Source organism: Ruditapes philippinarum, unplaced genomic scaffold (assembly GCF_026571515.1).
Source record: "Ruditapes philippinarum isolate M1 unplaced genomic scaffold, ASM2657151v2 ctg2162_1_1_1_1, whole genome shotgun sequence".
Classification (NCBI taxonomy): domain Eukaryota; kingdom Metazoa; phylum Mollusca; class Bivalvia; order Venerida; family Veneridae; genus Ruditapes; species Ruditapes philippinarum.
The window spans coordinates 137,863-158,976 of record NW_026859350.1 but is presented as its reverse complement, the minus strand read 5'-3'; the positions used below and the strand labels follow the sequence as shown (position 1 = coordinate 158,976).

General features: G+C 32.4%; 1 protein-coding gene across 1 annotated transcript in view; it reads right to left on the bottom strand.

The window, feature by feature from the left end:
* Positions 1 to 16,185: 16,185 nt before the first annotated feature.
* Positions 16,186 to 21,114, bottom strand: part of LOC132756182 (uncharacterized) — a 36,870-nt gene continuing 31,941 nt past the window's right edge. The window contains exons 24-26 of the mRNA XM_060747188.1: positions 20,758 to 20,878; positions 20,347 to 20,551; positions 16,186 to 19,288 (exon numbers count right to left, since the gene is read on the bottom strand). Coding sequence (XP_060603171.1) covers positions 19,203 to 19,288; positions 20,347 to 20,551; positions 20,758 to 20,878 — 412 coding nt within the window. The 3' untranslated portion in view covers positions 16,186 to 19,202. The remainder of the gene's footprint in view (positions 19,289 to 20,346; positions 20,552 to 20,757; positions 20,879 to 21,114) is intronic.

The following is a 21,114-nucleotide window of genomic DNA, read 5'->3' as shown; positions in this document are numbered from 1 at the left end:
GTAAATGACAACAGATACCATAAAAAACCTTTATTATAATAACCTCTTAAATTATTGTACCTGACTATAGAAATCTTTACAATATGATTTTCTGTTAGAAACGGAAGAAGCATTTACGAATACGAATTTTATTCAGCATAAAACAAAATACATTGCTTATAGCCAATTAACAATGATCCACATGGTAAAGTGAGAAAAATAGCAGTTAACAATACACAAGTTTTCTGAAGAATACAAGTAAATATAGGAACAAATAAGATTTGTACTTATCAACAATATAGTTTTACAGAAAAATATCAGATTAAGATATACGTTTACGATTCGCCCAATACAAAAATTTAGCTAAGGCACATATAGTTTTCTTTGAGTCTGCCGACAAGAGACTATCGAATTTATTCATAGTCGGCCAATGGCAGTAGTATCTTTTAAAATATTTTGTTCGAAGATCTCGGTAGTTGTTACACACATGGAGAAAGTGGTATTCACTCTCTATTTGCTTCATATTACATATTTGCTGTTCTCTAGGAATGTTTTCATATATGCCAGTTTCTATAATAAATCATGGGAGGAAGTTCGAAATCTTGTTAAAGGGGCTACACTGAGGTCTGACAGGTAATTTGGTGTCCAAAAAAAATGTAAACAAATTTCCTCACAAATCACAATATTATAACTAAAATAACAATAACTTACACTTTAACCAACCCTCTAACAACAAGTATGCTAGAAAATGCATTTTCACATTAGCTTTTGATGCAAAAATGAAAGTTGGTTTTCCCAGGCATGTACAGAAGTTACCCACAATTCATCGGGTATGACTAAAATACGCAACGGACATTTTTGGAACAACAGAGTAAAGGGGGGGAAAAAAGTCTATTGATTTTTTCTTAACACTGTAACCTATCATGTTTATATAACTTGAGTATAACGAAGAAAAACTGTATAAAAGATAATTTCGTTGTCTTGAAAAATCAAACGCCAGCGAAGCGGACATTTTCTAGATAAAACGGAAAGATATAATATACATGTACAATTATTTTCATTGACATTTCAGTTTCAATTTCAATATTCTAAGGCAAACATAATGCATCGGTGATATTTATACTATAACGAGCACAGTGTTATCACACTAATAAATGTATTTAACGCTATCTATAACGTATTTAATCAAATACAGTTAATGACATGTCTCATTTGATTTGATTGTTTGTTTTTGGAATGAAGTGGGGGTTACGTAACACAAAACTGTGTAGGTCATTTTGGCGACTCTTCAGTTTTACTGGTGGAGTAAGAACTCATGTGCCCCCTTTGCAAAATTGTTTCTGGCACAAACGGGCATCTGTGTATGTAATGAGTGACGTTTCGTAGGCTATCTTGATAGGATCGTACATACACGTTCCACACACAATTACATCATATTCATACCGTAGGCAAAATTGAATGCACGTTCCCTATTGTAACAATATGAAACCCCAGAAAAAAACATATTCATGAACCAGCTTCTGAATGTGACATTTCTATTGTTATTCCACAAAAAGCACCCCCCCCCCCAAAAAAAAAAAAAGGAATGAGTACATCAATGGGCATGCTCTGGAGTATTTGGAACTATTACCTGCACTCCAGTTACGCACTGTGCATGTATATGAATTTGATTTAACTCTGACACGTTTTCAACAGAAATGTCTTCAAACTATGATACAATAAATGTTTATGATTCTATTAGAAACTTGTTTAGAATTTGATGATTTTTCGGTGAAAACGATATAGTTTACTTGTACTACATATAAGATCAAAGTGCTGAAGGCACTGAAGAAAAAACCGGATAAACTAACACCTTTTCACTCCGGTTTCACAGGTAAATTAATTTTATATGTCGCGGTTTACATTTTAATATCAGCTAACCTTTGCTTTTTGAGACTTTTTGTTTTTGAAAATAATCTAAACGAGTAAAATAAACCCTCTTTTATGGGCAAATAATTTAATAAGTGGCATCCCCGATTTCTCTTTCATAAATTGGCTTTAGCAAGTTCTTTTCTATTCAAATATTAAGAACATTCTGTCAGTGACGTGTCTTCTACTTGAAATCTTCCTGGTGTGTATTTTTCGGTAACATGAAGAAAATGACAGTCTGTTCGTATCTTTCGGTAACAGGAATAAAATGACAGTCTGTTCATTTGATCATGACTGTGAAAAATTATGTTTTGTGAACCAATTTTTCCTGCCGAAGCAATCTGGTGGTTTATGTTCTATTGCTCACACTTAGTATTTTATTCCAAAGAATATTTCTTAGGAGACCTTTAACGTTTGATTACGGTATAATCACTATAACCGAAATACTTAGGAATTAATTTTAATTCCTGTTACTGTGAAATTTTTCGTTCATGGTTTTAAAATACTTCAGTAGCTCTATAAATTTTCAAAACGATATCCAGTATTTCCGAAACAATTTACAAAAGCTTTTAATACACAATCTTATAAATCTTAAAGTATTACGAGAACAATCCACCTAATCTCCAGAACATACATACGAAAAACAAGATAAATCAAAAGGCTGTAAGCTCTGTGGTATTTTCTGATTTTTGCAATCTAAATCGCACTGTTTAACTGTATTATTTTCCTGTATAAGTTTATTTTTATGTACTATAATTCTTCTTGCTTGGTACCAGAGTTTGATACATATGCAATTTTGCATGACTAGAGTTGCATCAAAAATCATTTATGTTCATTTTTATGACAGCCACACTTTATCCCTGCATATCGTGGCTATTTCCTTAACAAAGAAACTTTATAAAAAATAATTGCCTTGAATTGGATTTGAACCCCAGACACACTAAACGAGCGCGTTACCCTCGCACCACAGAGAAGATATACGAACAATGCCTGAATAAAATCAAGTAATACTAAATTTAGATTTTTCATTGCATTTCGGGTTTGTAATCCTTATTAATTTCGAGGTTTTTTGTTCAAGATAAACCTGTTGTTTAACATTGATGTAAATAATTTAACAAAAATCTTCTCGCAAAAACAGTCCGACATGTATATATTCCACTACTCGACAGTCAGATTTATTTGTGAAATACGCTCTCGACATCGCTTAAAATAGCATTTTCATTGATTAAAATGATATTCATCCGCGTAATTTGTGAATGTGCATTCATTGACAATTTTATAACCCAAAGCTACTTTTAAACTTTGAATGCGTTGTAATTTGTTGGATTCTTATAACAAAATGAAAATATTTCTTTCTTTTAAATCGCTAGCTTTCAGCTGTTTTAAGAACTGCTTGTTGTTAGGTTTGTCGTGAAACCGCTGTGTCAGAGATTGACTGTTATCTTTGTATTTCCTGATCTTTGATCAGAAATACAAAAAGAAATGGTAACATTCAATGAATGCAACACCCACACGACCAAGCAACACAGGACCACAGCTAAATTATCAATGAAAAATTTAATTTCAGGCTTTCAAGTGGTAAAAAAAAGATAAACAGGCTATAAGGAGTAAAACAATTGTTAAGATATGCATTGCCGTTTCCCAAGTTTGTATACCGTCTAGGAGTTGGAAGTATTATAAAACATAGTTTAAGTAATGGTTGTTGTTTGAGGTGAGGTTAATAATATCTTACTGAATTCTTAAAGTTACCTTTACTTACCTGCCCTTCACATTTGTCTTGCAAGTATCATGATTTTGTTTGTTTCGTTTAATTTGAAAGAATGTTAGGGTTTAAAGAACAACAACTATATAATCAGTTTTAAGTTTATTTCACTAGTCACAGCAATACCCATGCTGTGGAAGCTTGACTGTGTCGGGGGCTGCGTCCTGTGAACTTTGCCGTCGCCTTGTTTGTCTTTATTCCAGTTTTCCTTTTTTTTTATTATTATAACGCTCTCCTTTTCTTTTCCACCGGGAAGCTTCAATATATTGGTAACATTAAAGCACAACTCAATTGACCCATCACTAGAATGGAGGCCTTCCAATAAGAAAGCAATTTATCAGGGTATCTGCTATATCAATAATGATAATAATAATAATATTAATAGAGCCAGATTGTAACTCTTTTCCGACCTTCTTGATGATGTTTACCATGAGTAACGATATTAAATTTTAGTTTAACCTGCATGTTTATTTTACCTTGACCTTTATATTATTAGTACTATTTTATTAATGCTTGAATGGGCAGTTTTTATTTATAGACAGGCGATTTTTGCCACTAGCCAGTTTTAAAATTAAACTTAATAAGCTTACATTTGTGTTTTTACTTTATTTTATTTACATTTGTAAATTACTGAACTTTGTATACACAATAAATATACGTACATAAATTAATGCTTGAATGGGCAGTTCTTATTTATAGACAGGCGATTCCCGCCACTAGCCAGTTCTAAAATTAAACTTAATAAGCTCTCATCTGTGTTCTTACTTTATTCTATTCACATTTGTAAATTACTGAACTCCGTATACACAATAAATATACGTACATAAATTACACAAAAAACATTACACCATGTGCATGAAACAGGTATCAATTACCTACAGTTTTGAATGTCTAGATCAAAACGTAGTAATCTTCTCATCAACAAAGTTAACATCCAATCCGGATAAATATGCAAGTATGTATGTAAAATGATAAATATTAAATTTCAGATCTATCTAGCAAAGGAGGTCGATTTTTTTCTTATAGAATTTAAATTATATGCACTAGACATACATAAGAAATATTAACTAATTAAGTTGAAGCCTAAATGTCTTATATAGGAATGAGGCCGGATTCATTCTCTATTTAGCCAGTGCTTTCAGTGCTTTGATCAGAGTTAAAGAGAAATCTGTGGAATAACATTCTGAGTGTGCGTGTGATTTTTTATGCTTACAATACTCAAGTTCATGTTCGTTGTATAAAAGGTATTACGAAGTTTTTTTTCCAGAACGAGTGTCAGATAAACCAAAGTGACCTTTGAAATAGGACCCATTACACTGATTGACAAAGTAAATTTTCTTAGCCTAGATATCATGATATTTTAACCATTATAAAGTTAATACATAATATCTAAGAATTACACGAAAGCTCTCAAATTGACATAGAATATTTGTAAAATTTGTGTATGTCAGTTTCCAACTCCGTACGTTTAGCTAAATCCATCATTGTAATGGAGAAAAAAACATGATTACAACAATGTAATGCTTTAAATATATTGAAATTGCTTTTGAAAGATTTTTCTCACAAGAACATATGTGAACAACAAGAAATTTAACAAACAAACCCATAGTTTGCTTTTAAATTTATGGATTGTTGGTATATTCCACTTTCGCACTTTCGCACTTTCGTTGCTGCCGATACACAAAAAAATCTCCGTTTCGCTTTTTAGTCATCCCGAGAATCATCACGTGACCGTTGTTTTTATTCAGATTTGCAACTGAAAGGTGTTTAAACGCTTTTCCCACAAAATTGGAGAAAATGTGTATTTCAAACGATTTGCCAATCCAAAGAACACATCAATGTATCACTGATTCTGTTTGAATGTCCCTAACACGCAGGTATCAAAAAATTATCGGTTTGTGAAATTTTACTTTTTTTTGTGACATTCGGCTGTACCTCAGTGGAGTACCTTTAAAACAGTTCTGTATTTACTTTCTTGGACATAATCTAAATACTTTTCCATTTCAAAAGAATGTTAAAATATACAATATGTTTGTAATCTTGGTGAATTATTGATAGATGCATACCAACTTTATAGAAAGGTGTCAATTAATCTTTGTTTAATAGTATTATATTGTATATCTATATCAAACTGATTGTCCCAAATATATGAAAAACCGAGACTTGACAAGTTGTCTTTAACAAAAGAAACCCATTTTTTCCGTTATGATTTCGACCAACATCTGTGTCTGACTTAAGAAGTAAATACGCTTGCTTAACAAGTGATGTATCATTAAGTTTAAGTATTTTTGACCAATATCTTATCACGTTAAGTTTTCTAGTAATATGTAACGGGTAACGACCAAGCTCACCATAATGTGCTGACAAGTTAGTAGATTTTTTAAACACTAAGACTCTCCGCGAAAAATTAGTATAAATAACTTCTATATCTTTAGCATCGTGCATTCCCCATATCTCCGAATTATAATTCGGAATGGAACCGACTAGAAAATCAAACGATTTACATTTCTGATATGTTGACAGTTCTATATTTTTAAATACTTTAGACAGGTTATGTAAAGCAAATGAGGCATGTTGAGCTATTCTGTTTTGAGTTCTAAACCAATTGCCATTTTAAAGAGGGTAATTCTAAGGTATTTAAATGATTCTACAAGTTCGATTGGTGTGCTGTAAATATAAAAAAAAATATGCCTTTTCAAAAATCATTGCTTTTGTTTTAGACGTATTTATTTTCAAACCCCATGTATTACAATAAGTTTCAATATTCGTTAGCATTGCCTGTAGGGATTCAGGGGATTTAGCAAAAAAGTACTTGGTCGTCTGCAAATAAATGAGAAAAAGCTTAAAAAGCAAAGATTTTTACATTTCCTATCATCAAAAGGTTTAGCACTAGGTTTATTCCATCTGCCGGTTTCAATCTCGAGTCTATGTGAAGAAACTCTTAGCCGGGACAGGGCAATTCTAAATTTTTCAATATTAATACAGTTTAGATACTTTTGAAATTTAAAATATGCAAATATTACATATGTACGAGCTCTAGTTGAGTTATTTATTTCTGAAAACCAATTTTGGATAAAAACATCATTTACTCTTTGTTTTATTAAACTAATAAATACATCTACATTGCCTACGCCTTGAGATAACCATACATCATTAAAACCAAGCGACTGTAATAAATCTTTAACACTTCTAACCCATGTTTTTTTTTTGTTAGGTCTTACCTGTAACTCTCTGTACAATAAAACATAAACATATTTTATATCTTCAAGCTGTATAATTTTAAGCCGGTATTTTATTACACTTCTTCTGCATTTCAAATTCGTTCTACCTAATTATCCATAAATAAAATTGTTCTGAGTTTGTAGTCTGACGCCTAACATTTTTTTTACAAAAAATTTATATGCACTTTTTCTAATTTACAACAATCATATATACCGCTTACCTCTAAAGCATAGTTCAAAATTGGTGAGATTAATTTATCAAAAAGGTCTAGTTTATGTTTCACAGTTATACATGGGAATTTAATCAAATCTAGTTGTAATTTATATAATGCTTTCAAAGCCTGACCAGATAATGTTTCAAAAGAAGTATTAAAAGACCCACCAGTTGTAAAGACTTCTCCTGAATAAGTAAATTTTTCGGCAATTTCTAAATTTTCTCCTTTATATACGAATGACATGTTATGTCTTAGTCTGCCTTTTCTGAAAATCATTATTTTAGTTTTCTTAATATTTACAGTTAATCTCCACTTATCACAATAATTCTCCAATAACAATAAACCTTTACGTAAGCCTTCTTCTGTTTCAGATAGAATAACGATATCATCTGCACATAAAAGTAAAAACAATTTTCAAAAAATGTGGGTATTACTTACACTAAAGGAAATACACCATTGCATATTGAATGTGTTAAATGATTAACGAATGAGTTCCTATACGAAACAATCTAATATAAATTTAAAAACTCTCACAAAATATATTAAAAATACAAATTGTCCATCATGTACTACTGAACAGATATTTTGAAAGAAGGTAACCTGGCAATGCTAGATAATTCAGCTGGCAAATTGTTCCACAACGAACAAACCATAAAGCTGAAGTACTTGTAACCAAAAACTTTTGACCTTTGTAAAATGCACCTTGTTACTTAACATGGTCTTGTTAGAAAAAAACAGTGACCTGTGGGATGACATTCTTTTCCATGTAATCTGGAGCCAGATCATTTTTAATTTAAAAAGACATGACAAAGGATCATCTGATCTACATCGTTTATTGACTGGTAACCAGTTAAGTGAGCGAAAGTGATTGGGACCAATATGTGACCTGGCATCAACATGAAGTTTATTTTCTAAGGAAATTGGACAAACCGGGGTACCACATTGAACAGCAGAACTCAAAATGACATTTGATTAAGGACATAACTAGAAGTTTCTTCGTATATTTAGTACGGTATTTCTTTTGCAAAATACATTGTAAATGTTTCAAATTAGCCTTCTGTAACACTGACCTAGCCATTGCATCATGACATAATTATTAAAATGGTTGCTTTAATAATTCTGCCATTACAATTAAATATTATGAGATGAAAGGGTTTTTGTTTAGACCCCAATAAGATTGACACAGTCTTGCCTAGATGTAATGATATCTTATTATCCACTAGCCAATGACTAACAAGATGCAAATCCTCTTGCAGGGCATATTCAACATCAGCCTTACATTTATCTGAAACCATAATTATTGAGTCATCTGCATATAATAACAACTTAATTTTGTCTACAGCTGACCTGTCAAAAACGTATATTAAAACAAAAGAGGACCAAGGATTGATCCTTGTGGAACACCACATGTTATCCGAGCAGCAGATGTTTGTGTACCTGAAACATCAACAAGCTGCCTTATATCAGATAAATATGATCGAAACCATCTCAAAATATCATCTCTAAGACCAGTTGCACTTAATTTCATAAGAATAGTTGGGTGTTCAACAATATCGTATGCCCTTTGACATAATCATTCCAGTAAAATTACCTTTATCAATTTGCATTCTATTCCTACACAGTCTGACGACAAATGAATAAGACATATGTCTGTAGAAAACCCATTGTAGTAAGCAAGTCTACTAGAAAGATTAAACCACGCCTTTAATATCAAATATCGTTATTGTAACTGTATATATGTTTACTTGGGGCGTCCGTGGCCGAGTGGTTAAGGTCGTTGACTTCAAACCACTTGCCCCTCACCGCTGTGGGTTCGAATCCCGACAGGGACTTTGGATTCTTTCATGTGAGGAAGCTATCCAGCTAGCTTACGGAACGTCGGTGGTTCTACTCAGGTGCCCGTTCGTGCCTGAAATAATGCACGAAAGGGCACCTGAGGTCTTCCTCCACCATTAAAGCTGGAACGTCGCGATATGACCTATACTGTGTCGATGTGACGTAAAACCCAAAACAAACAAACAAACAATATATGTTTACTTGATGTTTGGGAGTTTGTGATTGTATACTTGGGTGTAACATATATAATAAAAACAACTAGAAATGTGTCGTCACGTCACGGATGCACCCGCATGCATCCAAAATTTCAGATCTTATAATATTTAGTTCCAAATCTGTTTGCACAAATTTTTTTTTTTTATTTTAAATTCAAAACCCTTAAAACTATTCAATATTAACACAAACCATTTTTATACAAAGTTCATCCAGACACAGAAACTATTCTGTTAACCTTTTGTAAATTGCATATTTGTAGCCAAAATAATAGCAAAATAACATACATTTCCGCAAAAGTGTGAGTGCTGAAACTGAAAATTCAAATTTTTTCCAACATTCAAGAAAGATAACTTTGTCCAAAATCATTGAACCACGACCAAATTCAAACTTGAACTGCTTATTCCTAAGATGTATCTATATGTCATATTTGAGTTGAATGTGTACAACCATTTGGGAGATAATGAACGGAAACTTAAAATTTCTTATTTTTTTCAAGAGGGATAACTCTGTCAGCTATTACCAAACCATGACCAAATTCGAAATTGACCAATGCATTCTTATGGCATATCCATATCTTTAATTTGAGTTGAATATGTACAACTGTTTGGGAGATAATGAATGGAAACTGAATTTTTTTTTTCAAAGTTTAAGGGGCCATAAATCATCGAACCATGACAAAATTCGAACTTGACCTGCGCATTCCTTTTACGTATCCATATGTATTTATTTATCATTGGTCTTTAATATAATATGATTTTTCGGTCACTGTGGACAGCGCAGCTGTATTTCAGCTGTCCACCAAGCGTATCGATGCGTAAGACAGGTCAATATATAAGGTGTATGTACACGGGTATTTGACCATTCGATGTACTATAGGTTCACTACACATGCAGCCAAAATTTCAGATCTTATAATATTTAGTTCCAAATCTGTTTGCACAAATTTTTTTTTTCATTTTAAGTTCAAAACCCTTAAAACTATTCAATATTAACACAAACCATTTTTATACAAAGTTCAACCAGACACTGAAACTATTCTGTTAACCTTTTGTAAATTGCATATTTGTAGCCAAAATAATAGCTACATACATTTCCGCAAAAGTATGAGTGCTGAAACTGAAAATTCAAATTTTTTCCAACATTCAAGAAAGATAACTTTGTCCAAAATCATTGAACCACGACCAAATTCAAACTTGAACTGCTTATTCCTAAGATGTATCTATATGTCATATTTGAGTTGAATGTGTACAACCATTTGGGAGATAATGAACGGAAACTTAAAATTTCTTATTTTTTTCAAGAGGGATAACTCTGTCAGCTATTACCAAACCATGACCAAATTCGAAATTGACCAATGCATTCTTATGGCATATCCATATCTTTAATTTGAGTTGAATATGTACAACTGTTTGGGAGATAATGAATGGAAACTGAATTTTTTTTTTCAAAGTTTAAGGGGCCATAAATCATCGAACCATGACAAAATTCGAACTTGACCTGCGCATTCCTTTTACGTATCCATATGTATTTATTTATCATTGGTCTTTAATATAATATGATTTTTCGGTCACTGTGGACAGCGCAGCTGTATTTCAGCTGTCCACCAAGCGTATCGATGCGTAAGACAGGTCAATATATAAGGTGTATGTACACGGGTATTTGACCATTCGATGTACTATAGGTTCACTACACACAGACGTAATTGCACTATAATAATGGAAGATAATGAGCAACGTGGCAGTGAACACGTTGAATTTAGATCCAGAGAAAGTTTAACTCGTGACAGAGAACAGTATTCGCCTTCCAGAACTTCAAGAAGCAGACGGAGTATTTCTCCAGAAGTTAGAAGGAACTCGCCAAGCAGGCCAAGTGAGTTTCAATCGAGAGATAGTCGAGAAGGACAGGAGCGTTCCAGAGATAGACGAGGTAAGTCCCCGGGGGAAGGGAACGAAGTTTTTCAAGCCTTTGATTTATTTAGAAGTTATTTTGATTCTCGTTTGTCTGACTTGAAAAGTGATATAACTTCTCAAAGTTTGAAGTCTAAAGTTAAAAAAGTAACTTTGAATAAAGAGTCGCATAGAATTCAACACGAATTTAACCTTGAAATTCTTGACGGTTTGGAGTCGATTTTGAAGGAGTTGTCTAAATCAGATTTGAAGGCTGATGTTAAAGGTTTGATAAGTAAGATTAAACACAGGAATAAATTGATACAAATAGCAGATAGTTCCCCCGGGGCTGGTCTACGGTCCGAGAATATGAGAAGCCTTCTCTCGCTAGCGATAGCGATGATAAACGGAAACTCAAGCAGGCCGAATCTAGAGCCATTAAAAAGGTTAAGACAACTTCTTCAAAACAAGCTTGTTTTCATCCTTATAAGAGTGATTCTCTTTCTTTCATGGGTTACAAATCAACCACACCAAGGGCAGATGATTCAAGATATTGGTTACCACCACGTCCCAACTTCAATCAATTTTTTCATGGCCAAGGACGAGCAACACCAAATGACGTCTGCTACGCATGTGGGTACAGAGGGCACTTCCGGCGTCAATGCAACCGTTTCTTGTCTGGAAAACAGGGTACCGACGGAATCGACATACGTTAGACAACCGGAACCAGTACAAGTACAGCCACCAGTTAATGTTAAGTATTTAGATATGTATCTATGTTCAAAAGATTTTTTTGAGATGCAGGAATTAGATTTTGCAAAAGCAAGGTTTTAAATGGAAATGTAAAGGGTCGTCTCAAGAAAAATGTATCATTTTGGGGAAAAAATGGAGCTAATTTTAGATACATTGAGAAATGGATACAAATTACGTTTATTTTCTGTACCTCAAAGGTCAATTTCTAAAAATAACAAGTCTGCATTAGATAATATGGATTTCGTAAAAAAAAACTGTTTCAGAACTTTTAAAGAATCATTGTGTTGTTGAGGTTCCATTTACAACACACATATTATCAATCCATTGACTGTTTCAATCAACAATTTAGGAAAAAAGAGATTGATTTTAGATTTGAGAAAAGTTAATGAACATATTTGGCAATAAAAAATATCTTTTGAGGACTGGAAAGTTGGACTTGAGTATTTTACACATGATGTGTATATGTTTAAGTTCGATTTAAGTAAGGGCTTCCATTATTTAGACATTTTTCCAAGTCATCAAACGTTTTTAGGTTTTTCGGTAAAGGGGAAAAACTACTGTTTTACCTTTTGGCATCAGTAGCGCCCCTTACATTTTTACAAAAGTGTTGAGGGAAATGGTTAAATACTGGAGATTGAACAGAATAAAAATTGTAATGTTTTTAGATGATGGTTGGGGTAGCAACAAAACTTTTGAACAGACTGAAGCCGATTCTTATTTTGTAAAGAACAGTCTTGAGATGGCAGGTTTTTTAATTAATAAGGAAAAATCAATATGGCTCCCAGTTCAAGAATTGGAGTGGATTGGTATTTTCTGGAACACACAATTTTGTATATCCATTCCTCAAAGAAGAATTTATGATTTTAACATACCTCTCAAGTTATTGTTGGGTTCTCTCCTTTATGTCTCTGCTAGACATTTAGCGAAATTTGCAGGAAAAGTCTTTTCTATGATGCCTGTTATTGGGAATATAGCAAGACTGATGACTCGGTATTTGTATAAAGAGATAGAGACTAGTAAGTCGTGGGATTTTTGTTATAAATTGCCATTAAATCACCCTTGCCTTACTGAAGTAATTTTTTGGATTGAAAATATAGAGAAGTTAAATGTCAAGAAAATTGTCGGCTTACAATCAGTTACAGACTTTGGTATATTCTGATGCAACTCATCTGTCATGTGGTTCTTATATCGTTGACTGCAAAAACAGTGTGTTACATAGCGTTTGGAATAATGAAGACAGGCTAAGAGTTCAACTTTTAGAGAATTAAGAGCAGTTCATCTTGCTTTACGAGCTTATGGAAGTTTGTTAGAAAATTCTAAAGTAAAGTGGTTTTCTGATTCTCAGTCATGTGTAAAAACTGTTCAGTCGGGTAGCACGAAATTAGATTTACAACTTGAGTCGCTTAATATCTTTAAATTATGTTTAAAATGGAACATAGATTTAAGCATTCAGTGGGTACCAAGTGAGCATAATCAGATTGCAGACGACATAAGTAAAATATATAGTTCAGATGAGTGGGAGGTACCACCGAATTTTTCAATTTTATTGATCAAATATGGGGTCCTCATGAAGTAGATATGTTTGCCAGCTTCAAAAATCGCAAATTAAATCGGTTTAACTCTTTGTTTTATGAATATAAGTCTGAGGCAATCGATGCTTTTACACAGTCTTGGTCAGACTGCAATAATTGGCTTGTGCCACCTATATATCTTGTTTGTAGAACCATATTTCACCTTGTAGCATGTAAAGGGAAAGGCACTCTGATAGTTCCTAAATGGCACAGTTCGTCATTTTGGCCAATTTTGTTTAAAAACAATGGCGTCAAGCAAGATTTTATCAAAGATATTCTAGAGTTTAAAGCAGGTCAAAATATTTTCATGAACAAAAATTGCATTAACTGTATTTTTGATTCCAGAAGATTTAATAGTAAAGTTTTAGCTATTCGCTTAGAATAAGAAAACACGAGGTTTTGTTAGTTGTTAATCTATTTGTAAGTTTAACTGAATAAATCAATTTTGAACGGAGTTTTATTTTTGTAAACAATATTTCAGATTAACAGCATTACATTTTTTTCTCGTTTACTTATCATCATGTCCTCCTCCCTTAATAAATGCATATATATTGGTGTACATTGGTGTACATAAATTCTGTACATGTCTGTCTTGCGTCGTAGACAGACAACATCGAACTTGAATGATAGCAGTGGGTTTTTTATTTTTCTTACACGACTGTTTTTGTTTTAATTAATACGTAGACGAAATTGTATCGTGTAAGTTGTTTAATATAAATTGATGTACACTATTCTGTACATATCTGTCTGGCATCCTATGTAGACGAATTATCGATTCGATCTATAAGAATGATGTTGATGTACACAAATTCTGTACATGTCCGTCTGGCATCCAATGTAGACGAAGAATTGATCCCACGGTGCATATCCATATCGGTACCCTCTTTGCGAAATCTGCTCAAACGGTACCCTCTTTGAACATGCACAAGTCATTCTCTGCTGAAAACATACCAGCGATGGATAACAATCCAGTAAAATTTCATTGTAATAAGGAAAGGAGGTATGACACGTAGAAAAGATGTACACCACGGAACACTAGAATGTTTTATTTATGTGCTGTTTGTCATGTGCCGGTTTTTCATGTACTGCAACTTCACAATAAGCTACAAAAAAATCGACATGTCTTGCCTCGCCCATCACCTCGACATATTTTTTTCGGGCTGAAATCAACCTGTGGCTTGATTATGTATACATCATACATATTTAATATGTTCATATACATATCATCTTCGGACAAATGGCAGTATATTGTCAAAAATTAATTAAAAACTCCCAACTTTCGGTTTTGCAGCGGCACGGGCTACCTCTCTTCATTTGAATTTTATATCACAGGTACCCTCTCATTTTTTAAAACATAGATACCCTCAAATTTTATGTGCGTTAATCGCTAAGTATGTAATATTTATATAAAAGTAAGAAATATTACATTCATACATAACGATTTACGCAAATAAAAGCATATGTCGTGCTTTGAGGGTACCTATGTGCTAAAAAATGAGAGGGTACCTGTGATATAAAAATTCAAATGAAGAGAGGTAGCCCCCTGGATCGCCCGATTCACAGTCCGACGCTGTACATGTTGAGCTAACTGGACGGTGCCGTGGGATTGTATATGGCCGTCTGTAAGACTTACATGCATGACGGTGATCTTTTATCCTACGCATATTGCGCATGCGCGAGCAAATATTTCATCTTCAATTTTGCATAGCAACGAACCACGTCATAACGGAACATCGTACTTTATGCTAGGTACTTATGTAATAGATAACATCTGAACAAAAATGAGAAGAAACAACCAGTTAAAAATGAATCAAATTTTGTTTATTAGCAACAAGACATGTTTACAAAATAATCATTGTATTAAATTACAAATTACTAATTTCTTTCGCATATGTGAAAGTCTATAGATATATCAATTAAAGTGTTCTTAATTATTTTATTATGTCATGAAATATGTTGAAAAAGGGATCATAACTCACCAAAATATAATTATTGTGATGTAATGGATGAATATTTTTGATGATTATTTGTTGGCCTTCATATTTTATATTGAATGAATATATATTTTATTATTATATTGTTTTGTTTTTATTCTTGAATGCATATAGTTAATTCACTGATATATTTCTATAAACCACCGAAAAGCAAAAGAGAAATACTTCATTAGAATGTAGATGTACAGTGACAATTAGATAGTATTGACTTTAAGAATATCATTGTAGAACATAAGAACATGCATTTTCTTATGGTTAAAATTTTATTTTTTAGAATTAATAATCATTTTTATTGTGAAAATGACCTTAAAATGAAAAGCGTTGCAAAGCCTTTAACTCAGTTACCTGCTAAGAACTGCACACATTTCAATTCTGAGTATATTTCTTATCTTCTGCAGGGTTTTACATTTTAAGTATTTCACTAGATATTTGTATTTTTTTTCAAATGTTATGGTTTTAAACCTTCTTTGGAGTTCATTTAATAGCATTGGAACAGTTTGTATGTACATTTACCGTTTGTCCCACTTTCTTATCCGATCAAATGCTCCAATTTATTTGAATTATATTGCATACACTAAACCGGGACTGGTGAACGTGGAAAATAAGTTGACTTATTGTAACAGGTATTAGTTTTAAACAATATTTATTTATAATCCACACATTTACATAATAAATTACATAAAATAAAATTTACGGATTGAGTAGGAAGCTTGTAAAGCTTTTTTGAAAACTCTCTCAGTAACAGGTATTGACGTGGTATCTGGCAATTATGACGTTATGGATATGGGCTGAGTTTTAAATTAGACAATGAATGTAGCATGCGAATAAAGTAAACAAATAAGAAAGCGACTTCATACGTTATTTATAAATCCGAGCTTTAACATGTATAAAACATTATTGAAACAGTGCAATCCCTATACCGTCATGGTTATAATTCAAAAATGAGAAAAGAGTTTGTGGCTGATCACTGAAAAAAATAGACATGGAGTGAGAGAAATCTCAAAGACTAACACATATCTTTAAAAAATCATACAGAATATCCATTTTTTATAATTCCATGACAAACCTTTTTTTCCACATTTTGTTAAAATCTCCATTTTTTTTAACAGTTGACTTCGACCCCTATACCCTCGTTAGTCAACTCGCGCCTGCGTGGATACAATATTCTGCAAAGTTCAGAAAAAAGGGTCTTCAGTTTTAACAAAGTTCACGTGCATGGTTTTTTATTTCGAAGATACCGTTGTAGCCTTGCAGCAATGTTTAGTAAAGTTGTTGGAGGATAGAATTCTCCATTGTGTTAGAGGAAATCACCGGGTATTGTAAATAAATCAGGGGAAAACAAAATATAAAATTTTTGCAATGTGATTATTAGCCTTTAGATGAATGAAATGCATCGATTGTAGACATTACACATTTTTGTGGTTTTCATTCTTCCCTGGTTACAATAGTGCAATCAGCAACAACAACAATAGTAACAATAACAGTGATGAAATAACAATAATAATAATGAAAATAAAAATAATACTACAATGAACATATAATATTAATGACCAGGGGAAAAATAGACATACAAAACCAAAATAAATAGATGTGGTAACAAATGACATGCAGATATTTTCATATAAAAGGTATTGAAAATTAAATGACACAAATTAAAACGATATGTAAATGTAAATGATATGTATTCTTTGAAAGTAATTTTATACGGCTTCTTCTAATACTGGAACAACTGACAATAAATAGCTCGACCGTCTTAACCATGTTCTCAATCCTCAAAGAAGAATCTGGACATCTTAACTTTGGTGACCATTAAACTGAAAAGCTGACATTTTATTATCTGGTCATGATAACTGTGGTGACTATTTAACCGAACTATTGATATAAAATGGATTGAATTAATTTTGCTGAACCTAAAATCGAACAATTGACAATAAAGAATCTGAGCATCTTAACTCTGTTTACACTAAAGCCGGACAATTGACATTAAATGATAGGTCATCTTAACAGACGAACATATGATATTAAATGATTGGTCATCTCAACTCTGCTTACACTAAAAACCGTACAGTTAACATTGAATGATTGGTCATCTTAACTGTGCTTACACTAAAAGCCGTACAGTTAACATTGAAAGATTGGTCATTTTAACTCTGCGTACACTAAAAGCCGTACAGTTAACATTGAATGATTGGTCATCTCAACTCTGCTTACACTAAAAACCGTACAGTTAACATTGAATGATTGGTCATCTTAACTGTGCTTACACTAAAGCCGTATAGTTGATATCAAATGATTGGTCAACTTAACTCAGCTTACACTTAAGAAGAACAGGTGATATTAAAGTTTTGGTCATATTAACTGTACAGTTGATAGTGAATTGGTCATATTAACTCTGCTTATACTTAAGCCATTCAGTTTATATTAAATAATTGGTACTCTTAGCTCTGCTTACACTTAAGCCGTAAAGTTAACATAAAAAATCCGTTTAAACTCAAAACCAAACAACTGACATTCAAGAATTTGATCATCTAAACTCAGATTATCATAAAACAAAATACTTGACAATGAAGAATATGTTTATCTTCCATTAAAACGAAAACACTTAGTCTTGACATACCGTTGGCCTAGTGGTTAAGGCGTCCGCCTTCGGATCGGGAGGTCGAAGGTTCGAGCCCCACGGGGATCGTTAATTGAAGGATGAATGTTTCTCGTGGGACTCGTTCCGAAATGGCCGCTTCGTGAGCCGCGAGGTAGTTAAAATGAATGGTTACCGATTTCTATCCGCCTGGCGCCTGGCATAGTGGTAGGAATTGGGAGGTACATGGTATGCAAGCAAAAGGTGTCTCATAAGTCAAAATGGCTGGCCCTTTCAGTAGGGGTGACACTATAATAAACAAGACCTTTACCTTTACCTTTTATAAGACTCTGATCATCTTAATTCTGCTTACACTTAAACGAAAGAATCATTTTAAATCTGCTTACCCTAAAATGAAACACTTGACATTAAAGAATTTGGTCATGTTAACTCTGATGATCATAAACCAAACAGTTGACAATAAAAAAAATCCAGTCATGCTTACTATGGTTAGACAAAGAAGAGAGGAAAAACTTGATTTTCTTACTAGTACTAGTCTTGTTTTATAATAGGGGTGCTTTATCTGTTTTATAAATGAATTATAACGTGACATGTTTTTTTTTGTCTTTTTGTAATTTATACCATGAACAGGTGCCTTCTATTTGTGTTGCAACAAGGCAATGTCCAAAGATATTTTTGACTGCAATAAGATAACAAATTATAATTTACAAAAGCATTCCATGACATGTGAATCCAGTCTGCACAAATACTGGCCTCGGATTCAAATGAATGCATTAAACTACAGTGCGCTTATCTTAGTCTATATATTTGAAAAAAGTGATTCTGAAGGAACACTACAATGGATAGTGACGCTAAAAACCACCAGAGAAATGTTAAGATGATAAGGAAAATGATGAAGAATATTACGTAGAAAATAATGATATCGATGATAGTGATGTAAAAAAACATATCACATACTTGCAATGTCAAGATGATGGTAATAATAATAATAATAATAATAATAATGATGATGATGATGATGGATGATATTACGTAGAAAATAATGATACTGGTGTTTGAAACATATCACATACTTGCAATGTCAAGATGATGGTAATAATAATAATAATAATAATAATAATGATGATGATGATGATGGATGATATTACGTAGAAAATAATGATACTGGTGTTTGAAACATATCACAGACTTGCAATGTCAAGATGATAACGAGGATAGTCAACAGGATTAATTATCACACGACGAGTCTTGTTCATTTCACATGTTTTAGACAATATCTTTTCTGCAAATCATATTGTAATCTCCCCCAATGATCTGTTCCTTTATAGCTTCAATCAATGTCTGCTTCGAATCTGAAAATGAAAAAAGAAAAAAAAAGGGTTAAGACATTTTACTCCAAAGAATGACATAAATATTGAAAAAAATCCAAATTACATATTGGTCCTAAGTTATCTTGAAAACAAAAGGACAACAAAAAACGTGATTAATTGACACAAGTTGCAGTTTTGATATTTATTAAGCTTTTTTGATTTGGTTTATACAAATTTATTTTAGTTCGATTGTGTTGGAAGCTATAAGCTTATTGAAACACTCTCGAATCCGTTCCTGGAACCAACCAGTACTAAGCAATGAATGTAAAGTTTCTTGCTCAAGGAAACAACGGCTTGCCCCTGACAGGGTTTGAACCCACGTGGTCAGCAATCCTTAGATTACTAGTCCGACGCGTTAACCACTCGGCCACGCCGCCACCACGCCTTTTTTGATTTCCTCACTATCATGCCATTTTAACATCTAAAAGGCCTTTTAGATTTTATTTATAGTATCCATGTTTCATAATGATATCCATATAGCATCAATAATGTACAGTATAACCATTTATAAATCCTTTGCGATTTCATCTAAATTTTACCTTGATAAAATCTATAAAGCCTTTGCGATTTAATTTATATTATACCGTATTAACATTTATAAAATATTTCCAAGGGCATGGATATAATAGGGCATGGATGTAATACAACTTGAAAATTCCTGTAAGTGATGTAATTTCCATTGCATCATGTATAACAGTATAAGCAAATACAAGAACATTTTTTTATGTAATTTTAGTTTTGATTTTGAAGAAACGACAAATAATAAACAACATTTATATTCCATTTTTTTTTGTTACTAAAAGTATATATCAATCATGCAAAATACCTTTCAAATTTATTAATAATTTGTAAACAATTAAAAATAAGTAGAAAATTAATGATTTTTTTTCGAAGCAGTATATACATGTTTATTTAAAGTAATGATGTTATCCTTCAGATAAAAAGTCATGAGTTAACAAAGGCAAATTTGGCACTGACAAAGGTCATTCTGACATTACTCCATACGAAGCATTTATTTAATATTTGCGAAAAAAACATACCGTCATAGAAAACAAAGTGAACAAGTTTGCTAATGTCTCCGAGTTTATTCTTCACTGCCTTTCTATTCATAATATCTTCCATTACTTCTACAAAATTTTCACACTGTCTGCTCATGTCCTCCCTCGTTATTCCAGAAAATGGTAGATTGCCCATTTCCCTGATATTATTGATTGCCGCACAATATTCACTCATAAAGCAAACACTCTGAAAAAATTCGTTATCATATGTAAGATATGTATACCCGTATACACGGAGAGACTCCGAAAAGTCTCTGAAAAAGAAAAATTTAATGTTGTTTGATTTTAATAAAGACTGCTAGAATTATAACAAGAATGCTATAAAAAATTTATTTATAATAATAGTAGTAAAAGTAATAAGTAGTGGAAATCTAGATTATAGAAGATATTTACATTTTTAGTTCTTGGGTCGGTATATTTATACATGTGAATATAAAATGTACGATGTTGACCAGCCATTTCCTTTTCCACCTTTTCACTTATCCCAACATATTGTATAACTGGTGTCTCACTTCTAAAATTGAATCGTTAGGTGATGCATCAACAGTATATATACAACAACAAAAACGAGAGGACAATTTAGATAACAGCAAATTATTTATATATTAAAAGCTAAATAAGATCACCAGTCCAAGCTTAACTAATTTACAAGAAAGTAAAAATTGATGCTTTAATTTATAATTAAAAAAGATAGAATCAAATATAAACGTTTTAATGCTATTTCAATGTGCCTAGAACAAGTAGATAATT